The sequence below is a fragment of the Cyprinus carpio genome, chromosome A9 (genome assembly GCF_018340385.1).
Source record: "Cyprinus carpio isolate SPL01 chromosome A9, ASM1834038v1, whole genome shotgun sequence".
Taxonomy (NCBI): domain Eukaryota; kingdom Metazoa; phylum Chordata; class Actinopteri; order Cypriniformes; family Cyprinidae; genus Cyprinus; species Cyprinus carpio.
In genome coordinates, this window is record NC_056580.1 from 19,679,953 (window position 1) to 19,698,534 (window position 18,582).

At 34.2% G+C, this 18,582-nt stretch overlaps 2 protein-coding genes and 1 pseudogene across 2 annotated transcripts; 1 reads left to right on the forward strand and 2 right to left on the reverse strand.

Annotated features, from left to right (window-relative positions):
- Positions 1-2,295: 2,295 nt before the first annotated feature.
- Positions 2,296-8,650, reverse strand: LOC109096818 (T-cell surface glycoprotein CD3 zeta chain-like). Its single transcript, XM_019110476.2, has 8 exons — positions 8,441-8,650; positions 4,712-4,809; positions 4,545-4,616; positions 3,591-3,641; positions 3,290-3,322; positions 3,091-3,147; positions 2,903-2,932; positions 2,296-2,668 (listed from the first exon to the last, which is right to left on the reverse strand). Exons 1-8 carry the CDS (start codon positions 8,565-8,567, stop codon positions 2,591-2,593), a joined length of 546 nt encoding a protein of 181 aa, XP_018966021.1. The 5' UTR covers positions 8,568-8,650; the 3' UTR covers positions 2,296-2,590.
- A 1,884-nt stretch (positions 8,651-10,534) lies between these two features.
- On the forward strand, positions 10,535-14,494 carry LOC109096817 (lysosome-associated membrane glycoprotein 1-like). Its single transcript, XM_019110475.2, has 7 exons — positions 10,535-10,539; positions 10,953-11,017; positions 11,784-11,989; positions 12,345-12,467; positions 12,563-12,629; positions 12,717-12,881; positions 13,171-14,494. Exons 1-7 carry the CDS (start codon positions 10,535-10,537, stop codon positions 13,308-13,310), a joined length of 771 nt encoding a protein of 256 aa, XP_018966020.2. The 3' UTR covers positions 13,311-14,494.
- A 229-nt stretch (positions 14,495-14,723) lies between these two features.
- Positions 14,724-18,264, reverse strand: LOC109096371 (annotated as a pseudogene).
- Positions 18,265-18,582: the final 318 nt, after the last annotated feature.

The window sequence follows — 18,582 nt, forward strand, 5'->3', positions numbered from 1 at the left end:
ACTATAGCTCATAATTTTATACCAGAGCTTTTTTATGATTCGACAGTCGTCTTCTTCATGAACCCCCTACCCTTATTTGACACAGGGTTTGTGGCACTCGTTCTTCTGGGTTTGCAGTCTGCTTGTTTCTCACCTCCTCAGTGGTAACCAAAGACTTTCAAAGTGATTGTATGGACTAAACTCTCTCTTCTAGTGCCCTGCCTCAACCATCAGCTTGTGGTTTTACATCATTGGTCACTCATGTGGCCAAGTGGGTGGGGTTTAGTAGAAAGAGGAAGCAAAACGGCTCTGCCAGCTTCTGGAAAGGACTTACAGTAACCCCTCATGGGCTGGGTGATGTTTATTAATACACGCTGAAGGATGTCCTGGGTTCACTGCAACCTGCTCAGGATAAACTGTCCTCTGGAGTTCCACTCTGTGGCTGCAGCAAGGCAACACTGTTTCTATGATTGTCTTCAGAAAACATGCAACGTCTCTCCATAGTCATCTTTTAGGTGCCGTCATCCCATGGTTTTGATGTTCTGTCGATGTCTTTTATCTATCTTTGCTGTTTCCATGTTATCATGATTTCAATTGGTTTGATCAGCTGTGCAACTATGCATTGTTGTCCTCCATCCTACAAGGGCAGCGTCTGTTCGACACGGTCCTTTTCAGATGGATCTTAATAGTTTTATGCCGAGTGGAGAGTCGAAAGCAACTATAAGCTCTATCCCAAAGCAAAAATATCCAAATATGAAATGTTTTACAAATGCAGATACCAAAGATTACTCTGTTCTTTTTCCTCTTCCTTCCCAAACCCTGCAGCTTGTGTATTAAGAAACAGAACCCAGCCCTGACAGTAGTCCTAACCTCAGTAATTCCAAAGCTTAGATGTATATTTTGGTATTTTTCTGAGATGCTTATGAAAAAAAAAAAAAAAAAAAAGTTTGTCTTTTTTTTTTAATTTTCTTGTTCGTTGGATCTGTTGCTCTTTTTCTGTCACAGCATGGAATTTAACTGCAAAACTGTCTTACTGTAGGTGAAAGAAATAGTATTTTTGTATGTTTTCGGATGTGTCAGTGTATGTGATATCAGTTTCACTGCCCAACTTATCATTGTTTTTAAGACAAAAAAGAAAAAAAGACTAAGATAAAAAAAAAAAAGACTATGTACATAATACTTTGGTCACTGATTTCAAAATAAATCCCTCTCTGTACTCTCATTTCCATGTTTCCTACGGCTGAAGCTCAAGGAATGTGTTCCATTCTCACCTGGTCACATACTGTAGATTGTACTTCTTTATCTCCCTTTGGAACGCTGTAACTCTCTGTTGTAATAGTGATGATTGGTTGGATGCTGAGTATCACTACAGACCTGAACTCTAGTGCCATTCCTGGCCTGTTATCAAGAGAACATACACCCAAGACTGAACGCTAAATGGCTACATCACTGTAGCTTAGATCTGAATGATCGTGTAGAATATAAGTATGTGAATCAGGATACATGGTAGATTTGATGCATTTGTCTGCTGTATTTTTGTTTGTTTTTTATATTATATTATATATATATATATATATATATATATATATATATATATATATATTATATCTATATATAATATATATATATATAGGATAATCTTTCACTGTAACTGTACAGTTCTTTTTTGTTGTAAACATCATTAAACCATTTTCCAAGTGTTTTAATATTCTAACATGTCTTTGGTCTTTAAATATTTGTCATCTTTTGGATCCTGTTGATAAATGAATGGAGTTGATATCAATTTTAGTTTATTTTTAACCTAATGCTTTACAATAGTTCACACAAAACATGCAATTTTACGTACAAAAAATATGTATAAAATAACAGTACTACCTCTCCAGACAGAGGTTTTGTACTTAAATTGTCTTTATAAAATGTATCAAGAATGATCTGTTCATACCTTGCATTAACATTCAATATCCTGTATTAAAAAAATGCATCTGTACATGCATAACACACTACTGTTCAAAAGTTTGGGGTCTGCAAGATTTTTAATGTTTTTGAAAAGTCTCTTATGCTCACCAAAGATGCATTTAATTAATTAGAATAGAGCAAAACAGTAGTACTGTACAACAATAATACAATTTTACAATAACTTGTCTATTTTAATATATATTGAAATATTGTTTAGTCCTGTTATGGCAAAGCTGAATTTTCAACAGTCATTACTCCAGAATTCAGTGTCACATGATCCTTCAGAATGTATTCTAATATGTTGATTTGGTGCTAAAAAGCATATTTTTTTTTTATTATGTTGGAAGCAGTTGTGCTGCTTAATATTTTTATGAAAACTAGAAAGTTCAAAAGAACAGCACTTATTTGAAAAGACGTTTTTAACATTTTAAACACGTCTTTACTGACACTTTTGATTAAATTCATGCATCCTTGCTAAACAGTAGTAGTAAAAATCTTACCTACACCAAACCACTGAATGGTAGTGTATGCGAGACTACAAAATACAGGTTAGCCAAAGTAACAAAAAAAAGGCATATAAATGCATCCAACAAAGATACAGAATTTGTCTGTTAGTTGGCAGATACAAGTTGCTCCTGGGCTTGTGCTAACTGTGTTAATTGTGCAATGTTGCAGTGGGAAAAGTTTCCATCTCCATAGCCTCAGCTGCATCCCTGTTTCTCCCTGTTCGACCCTTTAAAGGAATAAACAAATGACTTGCACTGGTGAATACAAAACTGTAGTCTGTTTTAAACCTACCTAGAACACTTATAAGACAATTAAGATGATACATTTGGGAATAGAAACTTGCAAAATAGATGATTGTTATATACCAGGTGGTCATAAAAATGTATTTTTATGTTTAAAAATATATGAATGCCACTGAGGTACATATCAAACCAAGGGTTTAAAATGAACTGTACACTACCTCATTAGATTGGTTCTTGCCTTTGCGAGGCTGCAGACAGAAATAGAAAAATTATATTTATATCGATTTGGCAATTGAGCACAGTAAGTATATTATGCATCACACCACTGGGTAAACCTCACATCAAAACACTTCCTAACCCCACAACCCACACACTTCTCTCATGTTCGTTGGCTAGATACACTTACTTTTTTTCCCTTAGTTCTTATTTCCTGGTATTCATCACTTGTATGTGCTCTCAGTTCCTAGAAAATACACAGACCAAAGTAAATACACCAACCACCATTGCAAAGCACTACATATAAGTGCTCAAGTGTAAACAACCACAGGAGGGCAGCAGGTTTTATCTGTTACTCTCATCCTTTTTTGCAAGCAAGTGTTACTGACCTGGTAATGTGTCTCTGGTTCTCGTCTTCTAATCTGAAACATGTAGATATTGGTAGACATAAAAAAACAAAACCCCCTTCTTTTTTAAATTTAAGAACTGCATTTTTTACCTTTATGATTTTATCTTTGATTTTTATCATTGTTTGAGTTATTACAAACAAGATTGGAGATCAAGGCAGGAAGTAAAGTGTACAACACACTAGATAGCATTAATGTGCAGTTAATGCACTGCTATGCTCTAACTGCCATCGTGGCTAATGTAAATGTACTTACAATAAATGAAAACATCAAATAATCTCACCGGTCTATCCAGTTGCTGGTAATCAGAATTCATCTGAGGCAGATCCAGATCCTGAGAAATACAACACACACGTTGCCTTAGTGTTATCTGGGTCATTCCAGTTAGGCAGTACTTTGAATTTTGTTACGATTCAAAATAAATATGCTTAATTAAGGGTTGAACCCGACTTGAAAAAGCTCTGGCCATCTGAGACTTTAAAAAAAGGTCAAAATGAAAAAAGTACCTAGCCTACATATATTTGTGTTTACCTTAAAGTATTAACATTTAATTTGAGTTTTTCAACCTTTTCACTAACCACAAAATGTCAGATTAAAAATAAGTCAGGGTGCATATTTGTACGGTAAACAGCCTCTCATAAACAAATAGTGTTGTAACCATATGCAACCAATAGTAGAAGGTATTAAAACTGCCTATATTTATCACTTTATTATGTCTTTACACATTACACATATATCACAACAATGTTAGTGTTTTCTTTGATATTTAAAGTTGGATTTTAGCTGTTATAAGGTTGGCAAAATACCATTCGAGTTTTTGGGATATAACAGATGGCGATAATAATAGCCTAGCATAGGCCTACTTGTTGTATTAGCCTATATAACGTTTTTGATTAGTAAGAAAAAAGAAGGAACTTTATTTACTTATTTTCAGTAGTGCATCCATGCACATCACAAATATGGCAACAAACCAAAATTAAGTTCAAACCAAAGTAGTGAAATTGTTTAAAACTCCTACCAATGTTTACTTAATTGTGGCTCCGAGATACAAGAAAACTAATCTATAAATATTAGGCGTTTTAATATTTTATCAGATATTACACCCATGACAGGGAGATAAAAAATGCACTTCATAGTATGAATGACCCATTCAATGGAATACACATCAACACATGAAGTATGTTTGACCCTTGAACATGAAGCTCTGTTTGGGAGATATTTATTAATGAGAACTCACTGTATAGACAGGCTCATTGGGGTCACGGGCCGGTGACGCAGGATCTGGAGGAACAGGCCCTTCTCTTGTAAACTAAGCCGTACAAGGCAGAACACAGGTTAGCGGTTAAAACCGTGAGGTAAATTTCTTCATTTGGAGCAAATGGTGCATGCTAGGGCTCAACTTACCTTCTCTCTGAAGTAGAGCGCAGTAAAAAGGATAGAATACAGCAGCAGGAAAACATCTAAAACATAGCAATACGTTGGGTCACTCGCAGACGTGGCCTCTGCAAATAGAACAAACATTTTTAAACAGACTTTTCGTAAAGTAAACATGGTATTTCGAATTTGATGGCTTGTTCTTGTTAGATATTCTGTAATGTTTGACTTCTTTTTTTCCTTTCCCTGCTTAGTTGGTTTTGTAATGTTATGTTTAAAAATACATAAGAGGATGGAAGAATGAGAGAAAAAAACAGTTTACGAGAAGCACCACTAGTACCTAAACCACCTTACAAATAAAAAAAGAAAAAACTCTGTATTTAGATTACATTAAGATGTTAATTTAGCTTTATGGCACCTAAGAAGTTGGAAAACATTTGAAAAATTGTATATGCCTAAATGTCTATGGGATGTTAATACAATTTTCCGATCCCAAGGCTTTCATGTCTAGTTCTAGAGTCAGCGATTCATATACAAAGACTTTCTCTGATGTTTTCTTTCTTGTTAGAAATTCTTGTAAAACCTATTAAAATTTGAGTTTAAACAGGGGCATCCCAAAAGTGGCACACAAATGATCTGCTTGCATTTATTGGATTAAATGAGTAGAATGCAAACTGGCTTTACAACTTTATATCAAACTACAGAGACCAGTTAAAACTTACTGAAATTTTAAAGCAAATCCAACAAAGCTGAAATATAGATTATATGCATTTTAGTGTAAATATTACATAAGGTTTCTTAATGTATTGTACGTATTGTGTAGTATTTATTTTGGGTCATTTTTTTAAAGTAAATGAAAATTAGTCTCTGGTAAAATCCGGTACAATGCACTGAATGGAAACATTTAATAAAAATAGTATACTGTCCCTTTTCAAAGAAAATTAATAAATAAATAAAAACAGTGCACATGTATGGAACATTTAGTCGGACTGCTTAATATGCCGCGGACTCTTTTATTTAACAGAATAATCTAAATAGATATATAGATGTCTTGATTGTGAACCAAAAAGTCTAAATGCATTTTCTAATAAAGCATAATTATTAACGAGCGTGACTTGAAATAAGGTAAATGTCTATATGAAAATCTTCAAAATACCACTTTTTGCACCATGGTTTGTCATAACTGCACAAAACCAGTAGTAAAAACAACTGAAATTCAATTAAACACACAAAAGTTGAGTTACATTGCACTTAGATGTAGAGAATTTTGCATGCACAATATATACCGCATTCATCATTATTCCTCTGGTATGTATTTGGAAGACATCCAAATACTTTACAAGCATTGCATTGCGATCTATTAATTTAGCAAGCTGTTTATGGATAAACTTCAATATCTAACTTGACTTTTAACTTTAATCAATGACTTTTAACTGTAATCAGTTCTCAAAGATATTAAGACATTTCTGCACTAATAATTCTTACCTATCGTTAGGACAAATAAAAACATTGAAGTAATTGAGAGAGAAAAAACTGTGTAATGCAAGCATGAATCAAATAAACTTTGGTCTAGTCACCACTTTACTGCTGTTGCAATATATAAATCTATGCGTAATGTTTAGATAAATAGACAAGAGTTAGAAAAATACACATGCACCGTACTGTATACTTCGTTGACAGAGTTTATTCGGCACATCGTATGATGTGCATGTACTGTGATCTTAAACTACTGAAATATTATTTTAGAAACTTCTTGCATAATTAAATGTAAAAGGGATGAGTCTCATTCCTCACTCTCATCCGTAATTAGTTTTTTCACAGAACAAATCTGTATGAAAAAAACTGCACTCATGCCTTCCTGTTCGAGGCAGAAGGGGCCCAGGCTCCTCTGTCTGTCTCTCTGTGATCTCCGTTTAAATGTGTGTGTGTCATCTTGTTCAGTGGTTTCTCTGCATGGGTCTAAATAAGTGCAAGAATGAGCACAAAACAGTAAAGCCCCCATTGCATCACTGCAGATCAAATAGGAGTTTATGGGGGCTGGTGGATGAAGGTTGAAGCAAGCTGACCACACACCTTTCACATGCCATAGGGGCAAAAAGTTTTCTTCTGCAAGATCATTGCACACAGAAACCAGGGCTAAGTAACTATCAATACAGTATATAAGTCTAGACAAATAAAATCTTTATACACTAAAAATTTTTTTTTTTTAAAACTACTGGTACTGTATTAAAATAACTGAATTTTCTGTAAAACACCAGTATTTGAATTTTGCATCGAATTGCATTAACGCATTGTATAAAATTAACAGATAATGTCCTGGCAAATATATATATATATTTTTTTGCAGTGTACATTTATCACTTATGCATGAGTTATCACTAGCTGAATTTTGTTTGCTTAATAGAAAACAAAGAAAAACACAAAGAGGTGCTTCAGATTGATTAAAAATGTAAAACTGTCAGTGATGAAGAAAAGATTACCTTGAAGAAGCTATTAATATTAAAATTAAGTTATTTACCTAGTGTGATTCTATTCAGTATGACAGCAACACTGAATCATGATGAATTAAGAAAATGAGAAATAGTTTTTTTTATTATTTTATTTATTAGGCCATATTGACTGCTAAGATATCATATTCAACAGATTCAACGATTTTGCAGTTTGTTCCAAATGTCAGAAATATCTAGTAGATGTGTATTTGGATTTTGGCTAAAATGGTTGTACATTCAAGAATGTATATGTAAAGGGGCTATGCCATCAGTTATCTATTTTTCTCACTGTTGACTCAAACTTGTATCTAAATTCTTCCACTTATGCTGCAAACACAGACATATTTAATAGGGATCGAAAATGAGTTTGTTGTCTTTTTGGCATATTGCTCTAGTAAAGGTCAGGTATGTTTCTAAAATATCACTTTATTTAGAAACAAACTTCCTCTAACTAATACTAATACTATTTTTCTTTAAAAAGCTTTTGTATTGAACAGGTAGAAAGCGTTAATCAACTCTTTCAATTACTACTACTTCTGAATATATAATCACTTTCTGCATGATTTGTTGCTGTATTTTAGTAGAACTTTTTAAACCACTACACATAAAATAATAATATTAGTGATAATAATAAGAAATATATAATAACTATATTTGCTAATTATTATTTGTTTTGAATTTAATTTGGTAAATAAAATAATAAAGTATCCTACAATAGGTGTGTCAAAGCGGCCATTCGTGTTGTTGACTTTTGAAAAGCTGCCATTTGCTGATCCTGTCAGTTCTGACCTTGAGTTTCTCAAAGGAGATTGTGTGGGTTTCAGAGAGTTAGAGTTGCTTGTCTTGGATCCTCCTTTTTTAATCTCAGGAAACAACATTTAAACATGAATATGTTACAGTTACAAACCATCAACATAGTAATGCTGAAAACCCTTCATCTTTTCAGAAATGATGTTGCAAACTCAATAGTGTATTGCACAGTTGTCACTTACAAGTCTTAGATGTTACATTTTATGCTACAGGACTAGCTGGTTGTACAGGGAAACTAAAATGACCACATGAAGATGTCCTGATGTTTGACCTCACTGTTTTTTACAGAAAAAACCCCCCACAAAATTCTAATATTCAATTTCTAAACATTTACTCCAGACAGCGACGGATACAGATTTCACAACCCCTATAGGATACCATCAAAACTCTGTGCTAGATGTATGTAGATGTATGACACCCTGTGCAATAAGTATGTAGAGAGCAAGAAAAATGATTTTACCTGTGAAGGACACATGTGAGGCCAAGAACAATAGAGTGATTGTCCTGCTCATTTCCATTACATTCCTCGAAATGACGAAGTTTTTGTGGATGCCGTACCTTACTGTTGCTTGGCCTGTAAGTGACATGCAACAGTTTTTTGCCTTTCTGTTTTGATTGCTTCAAATGTGTCAGTCTTTTACCTACAGGAAGTGGCCCTAGCCCTGGGTTTTTTTTTTTTTTTAGTGAATGGCAATGCATTGACCAAAGAGTCTCTTGTCCTATCATCTCGAAAAAAAGTCTCACCAGCATTTCCTGTATATTTTTAGACCATTTTCACGCTAACAGTTATGTGTCTTTCATCAGTATTGCAGGTTACTTCACAGACACTGTCTGCTGAGTTAGATTTTTCCATTTGAACAGCATTGGGTTGATGTATTCATAACAGATCTGACACTAACTTGTTTCCCTTTCCGCGGGAAATCACACACAATAGAAATATTAGTTCTAACAGTTAAGGAAAAAATAAAATAAAATCAGGCAACATCTTCAGAACAGAAATCAAAAACTTCCATCTGTAATTCTTATAACAATTAAAGTGTTTTTTTTCTTTTTATTTTACTTTTTATGTCTTTTTTATTTATTTTTTTATTAAATATACATTGCAACTTGCAATACACAAGCTAGTTTGTGCATGTTGTGCCCCCTGCTGTTTTGCATTTGCCATTTGTGTGTTTTTATACACATTCACTAGTACAAGTTTAAATTCATTCTCAGAACTTTGGCTAACATTTTGGCAAGTTTCCTTTGGCAAGTTATGAACAAACATTCTTACAGTAACATTAAAATAATGTTCGTTTGAAGTTATGTGGTCTCTGATGTTCTCAAAACGTTAGCACAAAATGTTTTTTTTTTTTTTTTTTTTTTTCTGAAATGTTTTGTTTGCATGTTTGGATGTCTAAACTTTTATAAATGTTACAACTTGTTTCAGAATGTTTAGAGACCATTCAAAAGTAGCGTTCCTATAATGTTTTGCAGAATGATCTAATGTTCTTTTAATGTTTGCACAACCAAGAAGAAAAGTTGGATGTTTGAACGTTCACAGAAAATTCAGAAATAATGTTTTCATAACTTATTGAGAACATTAGCAAAACATTCTTACAACATATTTTTGTTAGCTGGGGGTCAGCTACATAATGATGGAAGATTTTAACCAAAAGGCTGAAATAGTTTCTCATTTCATAAATGTCAGATCTACAGAATTAATTAAATTTATTAATTACAATAAGTTTTTTTTTTTTTTTTTTTTTTTTTAATGTTTTACTGTTTCAGTGTAGCTGAAAATGTCTAATAAGCTTTTTTAAAAGCAGATTCCACTGTGACAACTTCCTTCATATAGAGTGACAACATTCCACATGATCCTATGAACTGTATCTTTTTTCCTGGGTAACATAGTTGGAAATGTTCAATAGCTTTAAAGTGTTTCAAGTCACTACCACATGTCTATACAAAATCAGTCTAACTTGAGAAATATTCACTGTAGTGAAAAGACTGACCACTAGCTCCAGTCTCCCTCATAACTGCTGCCAGTGTTAGATTCATTTCATAAAACCATTTTACCAGGCTCTCTAAATACACCATTGCAAGCAACATAAAAGGGTAAAAGGTCAGGTATCACAATTCTGTGATGGCATTCTGGTTCCTAAAATCTTTAGTGTCCTTGTAAACTGTCTCTGTAATGTGACACCTGTGTCCTCATTCCTTTGCTCTTTACAGAATTTACTTAGATTATGTGTAGCTACTTTTAAATCTATGTAGCATCTATGTTTTTACCATATCTCAGCATTCTTTAAGTACAGCTTAACCACAGGGAACATACAATTTAGGCAATAACTAACTTGTTTATTATTGTCAAAGTATTAACCACTACTAAATAAAATGCAAAATAAATAAATAAATAAATAAAATAATTGTAAAAAATCGCTTGTTATTCTGTTAAAGTTTGTATGAATGTGTATTTTACGGTTATTTAAATTATTGACTCACTGACTATCCAGGAACTAAAAATCGATCACAACACTTACAGAAATATGAATGAAATATGACAAATCATGAAATGTCGTGCGTAATAGTGAACGTTGGGAGAGCAAATGAAAGTCATTGTTTTATAATTTAATTACTTTATTAGCATTACTTTATTCGGTGGTGCATTGTGTTCTATCTGTTCTAAAACAATAAATAAATAAAAATTGCATAAATAGAATGCGCATGCGCATTGCTGCCGTGGCTTTGATGCTAGCAGTCGCTCACATGACGCTGGTGTTTCCTGCTGCGGTTTCGAGAAACTAAACAAATCTGACCTGGTGTGTTTATCAGATGTAAATTTGGCACAACAGCAGCTCAAATAGGTTGTATACGTCAGCACTGTGACGACGGTTATAGAGTTAAGTTTGAATATTGATATTGTATGGCATCATCTGGTTTTTGTTTATATTTTTTTTTGTTTTGTTTTTTTTTGATTTTACTTTGGCAAGGTACGTTTTAAGTACCATCCGCGAACAAAACAGGCGCTCCGGGGCAATTTTTAGCCTGCTGTTAGGTAAGTTTTATTTACATATAGTGGATTTTGGGCTAAAGGATTATAGCATTTAGTCTGGTTATGTTTTGGTTGGTTAATTAATTAATAATAAGAAACGGTCCAAGTCCATATAACGTTATTTATGGAGAACGCTGTAGTATTTTTCTTTTTTAATTTATGTTTTTCATTTATTTTTGCTTTCTTTTGTCTTTTTTAATAATAATGTTTATTCCTGCAAAACCATGGCCTAAACATGTCTGCTGTGTAAGAAAAGCTGACTTACGTTATTTCTCATTTGGAGAGAAATGTTTTTGCATATTGCAGATATGACTGTGACTGAAAATCACTACAATATCCATGCTATTTTTTGACTTCCAGTTTATTTAATACATTTTTAATGGTGATTTTTTTTAAATTAAGAAAACGTTTATGAAATTAAGATATTAGATGATTATGTAAAAGTAAGGCTCAGTATAAATAAAAAGAAACCGTACTGTGTACACGTGACGGGTCGCCACCGTATTGCCATTAACTGAACAGTCTGTCATACAGTTTGCTTCATTTAATAATTACGATAAGAAAAAAATAAAAAAAATAAACTGGTTTGGTGAAGCAGCAGCATTTAGTAAACAAATGCAATGCATCCATATCGTCAGGTGTCAGTATAAAGTCTAAAATGACTTATGTTATTGGAATGAAGCTTAGTGTAGCAAAATCTTAGTGCACCTTCCTAATCAGTTCTACAACTCATCTAGAGCTTTATAAAACAATGACATTACCATTACAGCTCTCACTATACATCAGACTTTGACTGCTGATGTTCCACCCACTGTGGTCACCCCTGAAACCAGCTCACCTCCGGCTTCTCCTGCAACCCCCGGACCCCCTGAGCGAGGCAGTTACAATGTCACCAATGCCACTGACGCTGTCTGTCTCTTGGCACGGATGGGACTGCAGCTCAAAATTAGTTTTATTTCGCGCTCTCATGGCAAGGTACTTGCACATATAACTTTCACTTTCAATGGACAAGAGTAGCTTGAAATATTCTGTAAATATTTCATTTTCTGTTCAGTGGGCAAGCAAACAAACTTATTTTAAATGACATTTTAATTTTCCATTCTTATGCACCTGAGATGACACATAGAAAAAGGACCTGTATGCTTAATTTCTTTGATAAATACCGTTTATTTTGCCATTATTAAGATTCCTTGGATTGTTATTTAAATAAAGGGATTTGCTGGGATAAAGGGATTTGTATGACTATTTTATGACTAAGGAATTCAGAATAATGAAGGTTTAGTCCTCATTTGTAAAAGTAATCTAAATGTGAACATACCTTGCTTTTCAGACTGTCCAGGAGGTCTTGAACCTGCATCCAAACCTGGTTAAATTCTCTGGATCCTGCGATCCAGACAGTGCAACTCTCATACTCACTGAGGACAACATTACTCTGACTTTCAGCTTCTCTTTGGTAAGTTTCGAATCTCCTCCTATTATTTCCCCTAATGCCCTCTTAAATTATCCAGACCATGTTGGTGTCATCATAACATAAAATTCATTTTTCAGAATTCCACATCAAACAAGTTTCATCTTAGTGGGCTGGAGTTGTCAGCTGCATTGCCTGATATGACTAGTAAGTCACTATTAAATATTCCATGTTCAATAGTTTTAGTTCTGTGAAAAGCTGAGCAAATTCCTTTTTGTTTTTTGTTTTGCCTAGAGCGCATTGTTTTCAGGAACACCACTCTGAACTACATGGTGGGAACCCTGGGCCACTCTTATATGTGTCAGAAAGAGAAGACCTTGAGCGTTACACAGGATTTCTCTCTCAGCACCTTCCAGCTTCAAGTGCAGCCTTTCGGTGTCAATGGAGATTTTGGAGCAGGTATTATTCTCTCTCTTTTCCCATTTGTCAGTTTCGTCCTTTAATTCTTCAAAGAATATTCTGGGTTCAACACAAATTGAGATTAATTGGCAGCATCAGATTCTTGGTTGTCATAACGTGACATTGCTAAACCCAATAACTTTTGAATGTCCATATAAAGGGTTTTTAAAGTTAACTAAAACTGATGATATTCTCTTTTAATAGATCTTGAAATACTGATGTGATTAAATAGTAGTTTCCTTAACTTTTTATTTTTTGCCTCCCTCTCTCTCCTCTCACTTTGTTCTAGCTGAGGTGTGTGAGCTAGATGAGGACGACATGTTGATTCCCATTATTGTGGGTGCTGCCTTGGCTGTTCTTGTGCTCATAGTGATCCTGGCCTACGTTATTGGCAGGAACAGAAGTCATGCGGGCTACCAGACCATCTAACCTCATGTAATCTTTAAGCCAGTATGTGTAGGCACGACCGATTTCTGTTCTCATCTGGACTCAACCACACTAGTTTTTAACCTGCTGTGCCCTCTTCTGGTGTCTCACCCTGTCACCGCTCAGGTGGACCTGTGCTTCCTGGACTTTCTGTTGTATTATGTTAAACATTGTATAATTATTGCATACTTAAGGGTGCAGGGCAAAATCAAAGGTGTGTTTGAGGCTGTAGGTCATGCTAAGGTATTGTTTCCAGGAACCAGATTATGCTTATCTAGAGGAATGCCTGGAGTTTGTTGTCATTAAGGCTTAATCTGGGTTAGAAAGCATACGATCTGTTTGGTACCTCATATTCTTAAATTTAACCTCATGCGTTTATTTATATAAATACAAGGATTTAGGGAAAACTGATGATGTTGTTAATCTTACATGCTGAGTCTAAAAGGGACTAGATATTTAACACTATTTAACACCTGATCCTGATCTCAAACTACTGTCTGTGATTTGTGAAGTTCTCATTTGGGGTTGAACACTATACAAGACTCAGCTTTTGAGATATACCGAATTGGAGAAATATAATTAATTTATTATTGCTAACAAAGCCTTGCATAACAGTGTTCAGTCAGATGTCAGTCTGGTACTAAGTTTTAATGAAGAGAATTTCCACATCTAGCATGGATCTCTCCAGATCTGCTGAGACAGGGAATATCCACTTTCTAAAGTAGAATACCCTTCAGTATCACTATATAGCTCTGTTTCCCTCTCGTACTACATATTAAAACTATATAGCCTGCTTGCTTCCGTTTAGCATTGTATTTGCACTCATTCAGAAATGTTAAAAGGGAAATTCTAGAGTGAGGAAATATTATGGTTTTGCACTACTGGATGGATAAAGGGTACGATTCACACTAACACAACAGGAAGTTCTGAATAACTTGAGGTAGGTTTAGACTATTATAGACCCAGGTAAATGGTTAACTGTTACAAACACAAGGAGTGCACTGTTAAACATGCTTTATCATATGGTGGATGAATTTTTCTCCTTTCTGATGCGCCTTCATATGGAATGACTGCATACATTTTTTTGTGGATATTAAAGTGTTGCCTTGATTGCTACGAAGTTCATGTTGTTTTAAGGGAATGCGATTCTAAGTTTCTAAATAAAATGAATGTAAATGACAAAAAAATAAGTTTGCTTGGTAAATATCTTTATTTAGTTAAAACATTTCATCAACTGTAAATGTGAACAGAAAACTTGTTATTAGTAACAACAATGCAACAGGTCAGCAAATAATAAAAAAAGATATTCCTCTTAAAGGGATAGTTCATCTAAAAACTCACCTTCAACATATCTACTTTTGTGTTTGACAGAACAAAAGAAAATCACACAGGTTTGGAATGATATGCCTCCAGTAAATAACATTTTTGGGTAAACTATTGTTAAAAAAAATTACTTTTATTCAGCAAGGATGCATTAAATTGATCAGACGTGTCTGTAAAGACATTTCTAATTTTTCTAAAGACTTTATTTCAAGAAATGTTCTTTTGGTTTTCTATTAATCAGAATATGTATCATGGTTTCCATAGAATATTAATATTAAGCAGCACAACTGCTGCTTTCAACTTAATTACAAATGCTGTTTCCCAAATCAGCATATTAAAATAATTTCTGAAGGATCATGTGACACTGAAGACTGGAGTAATGACTGGATTCTCATCTCACATGCTGTCAAAACTGTACGTCCATGTTCACCATTTAGTGTGAAGGAGGGTTTTGGGCAGAACTAATGCGATTCCTACACATCTTCCTGAGTTTAGTAATTGTTGCTGTAGAGAGACCTCCTGGCTCCATAAAGATTTTCTGAAGGTAGATGACAAATAAACATTCTTCAGAACAAACACATCATCATAAAGACTTCTGTAAGTATTACTAGGTGAATAAATAGCATCCACAGAATTTACCTGCATGAATGTGTGGCAGTCCTCTACGTACTCCCCGTGAGTGATCTGTTTAAAGTGCTCGCAGATTTCTGGGAGACCCTGTGCCTGTGAGATGAGGTTCTAATTGTGACGAATCAGCATCAAAGCCACACGATACAGGATCTTGGATCCCTCGTAAAAAAGGCAGTCCCATATTCTCAGCACTGTCTGAGAAAAACACATAGCTACCAATCATTACATTCAATATTGGCATTACAATATGCTACATAATACCGACTAATGATTTCATAAAATTTCAAAATTGTTGAAATTTCAATGTTTACCATTGAACTCTTTTCAGAGAGTACAACCATTGACTTCATCCTCACCTCTACAGGAAGTATGTCAACGTATAGGCAGATGAACCAGCGCGAGACCACCAGGGTCCACATTACATCGTGCCGATTCATGACCTGCCAGACAGCAGGGATCTTCATCCTGACAAGCTCTCCAAGCACCTCTTGATCCATTTTAAGCCCCAGCATTGTTGGTGTGTAATAGTCTAAATAATAATAATAATAATGAAACATATGGATGGAACATGATCCAGAATGGAATTAGGATGAATTCCTAATTTCTGAGTATTTATAACTTAAAGAGGATATTCAGATGTCTCATATGCATGAACATGAACATGCACATGAAACTGCTGTGTTAAAAGAGTAGTTTACCACAACATTTTATTTTTATCATCATTTACTCACCATAAAGTCGTTTCAAAATTGTATGACTTTCTTTTTTTCTGCCGAACACAAGCTATTGACAACCAAAGGTTTTGGTGACCTTTGACTTGCAACCCCCCACCCCCCCGATATGGACTCAAATGAATTCTCAAATATTTTGTTTTATCTTTCAGGAGAAAGAAAGTCATAAAGTTTTGGTGACATGAGGGTGAGTAAATGATGACAGAATTTACATTTTAGGGGGGAACTATCCCTTTAAATATTGGCAAGATTTAAGCATAGAATTACCTAGGACGCTAATGTAAAACAATGGCTAAATTTCTATTTGGCTATTGGTTAACATTATTTCCCCCGCCCACAAGGTCTAGGTGATGTCATCCACAAAAGAAAGTTGTTTCAAGTGGAACAAGTTATTACATTTTGATTAATGGAATAATTAACCAATGCATGATGCTTTGAAGAAGTCCTGGTTGCATACGATAGTGAGTTAAAGTGACCGACCTGGTAAGATCTTGCCAAGTAAAGCATCCATTAACCAGAATGACTTCTCTTCATCTTTGGTGATGATGAGGAGGTATCCATCAATGAAGTTCATTCCCTAAAAAGGCAACAAGCGATTCATTTCTGCAGCCTACTGATTTGAATGCAGAGGGGTACAACAGGTTCAGTCATTATACTGACAGGATAAACAACACAAAATTAGAGCAGTTTAAGAGTATCTTACTTCCTCACTCGTTATAATTGACTATTCTCTAATATACACACAACAAAACTTTTAGATTCTCATCTACAGTAGGAACCTCAATACATCCTGGATTCAAGTGACACTTTCAGGGGCCATGTGTGTAAAAGGGCTTGTGTACATGACAGTAGTACCTGACAGTAACCAACATCCTTATTGTGGTGTCCATAAGCCAGAAGTACATTAAACAGGGCTTTTTGTAAACATGGCTAAGAGGAGGCACGGAACTGAATGTTGTCAGGGAAGGTTCTTTGCATATCTAAAAAAATATATATAATAAATTTGATTCTCAGAAATATTTTTTCCCAAATGTCCTGTTCAGTCTGATTTCAAATCAGACATTAAAATAAAACATGGTTTCATGACTGGAGAAATAACTTACTAGCATGTATTACCTCTTCTATGTTAGGGTCATGCTCAGCCTTTAATATAGAATGATAGCAGCCAGGATTTCTCTCCAGCTGGTCCTGAGCTCCACTAGCTGCCATCCAGATCTGAGTGCGATTTTCAAATGGAACCCCCTTCCTCACATAACGCTTCACTGCAAACCCAAAATAACAGCTTTTAAAAGTGAAAGAAAACTTCAATAAAATAAAATAAAACCAAATAAATTAATTAAATTAAATTGCCTACCTTTCACATTTTTCTCCAATTTTACAGTCCGCTGCAAAAGTTTCGACCACTTCTTTGACCTTCTAGTAACAACAGCTAAATGCTTGGACATCTGATCCTCATAGGATTCATAGCTGAAATCTTCTGATCTCTCAAATCCATATTGGTCTACCCTACAGACACATAAAGACTTGTTTTAAAGACTCATCAAATAAGATGAATTTAATAGAATCACCATAAAATTATGACGAGTTCATTATTATTTCCTTCGTATGACATTTTCTGAAATGTCTTTTACTTGTTTAAGTGTTCATATTGACAATGACGCAAACATCACCTGACGCACAGGTGTTTTGGACCATCTCGCGATCGTTCCAGTATCCATGATATAGCGATTTGTAATTCTTAAGTAGCATCACTTCATCACAGTAATATAGAGTCACGTTCATACCTCTGGCAGTCCTTGCTGTCTGAACTGGCGGAACATTCCGTGCTTTGATCATTAAAATGTTTCTCCATGTTGGCTTCATTCGAACACTGTGTGCTGAGCTTTATATATAAACTCCTTCCCTACACTGAAAACTGTGCACATGTTATTCTTTTTACCTGGCGTATTACCTGTTTGATTTTATAGTGTGTAGATGTATTGTTAGTTCTATTATTTTTACTTGACGTTTTAACCATTTTAAATATTTGTTTTGAGTATATTGAAACTTAAATAATTTATGCAGTTCATTTGATCTACTGTAAACTTCCCAGCAGGTGATTGGATGGTTGGAAAGCTATGAAAATACTGGGCAAAGACCAACCCTATTAGATATATTATTTTATTAAATTACTTATGATAATTTAATAAACAGTTAAGAGTCATATATTTATTATAAATAATTTCTTATTTATTTATTAATGGATTGCACCAATATTTATCATTTGGTTTTACTTTTGACTACAGTAACCAACCAGCTGATTAGATTTATAAATAAAACTGCATGCAAAAATAACACAAACATAATATTTAAAACATTTGAATAAATGTGGTTTTGGAATAACATTATTTTTTTTGGCAAAATATTTCATCTAAGACTATAGAATATTTAAAGGGACTTTGATTTCATCCATAATTTTTTGTTCTCTCTAGATATATTATTTAGTTTTCAGAAGTCCTGTTCAGAATGAACAACAACAACAAAAGAATTGCACTGAAGGTGTCTGAGAAAAATAAGCAGCATACATTTCATAAAATTAACTAGTTTTTTTT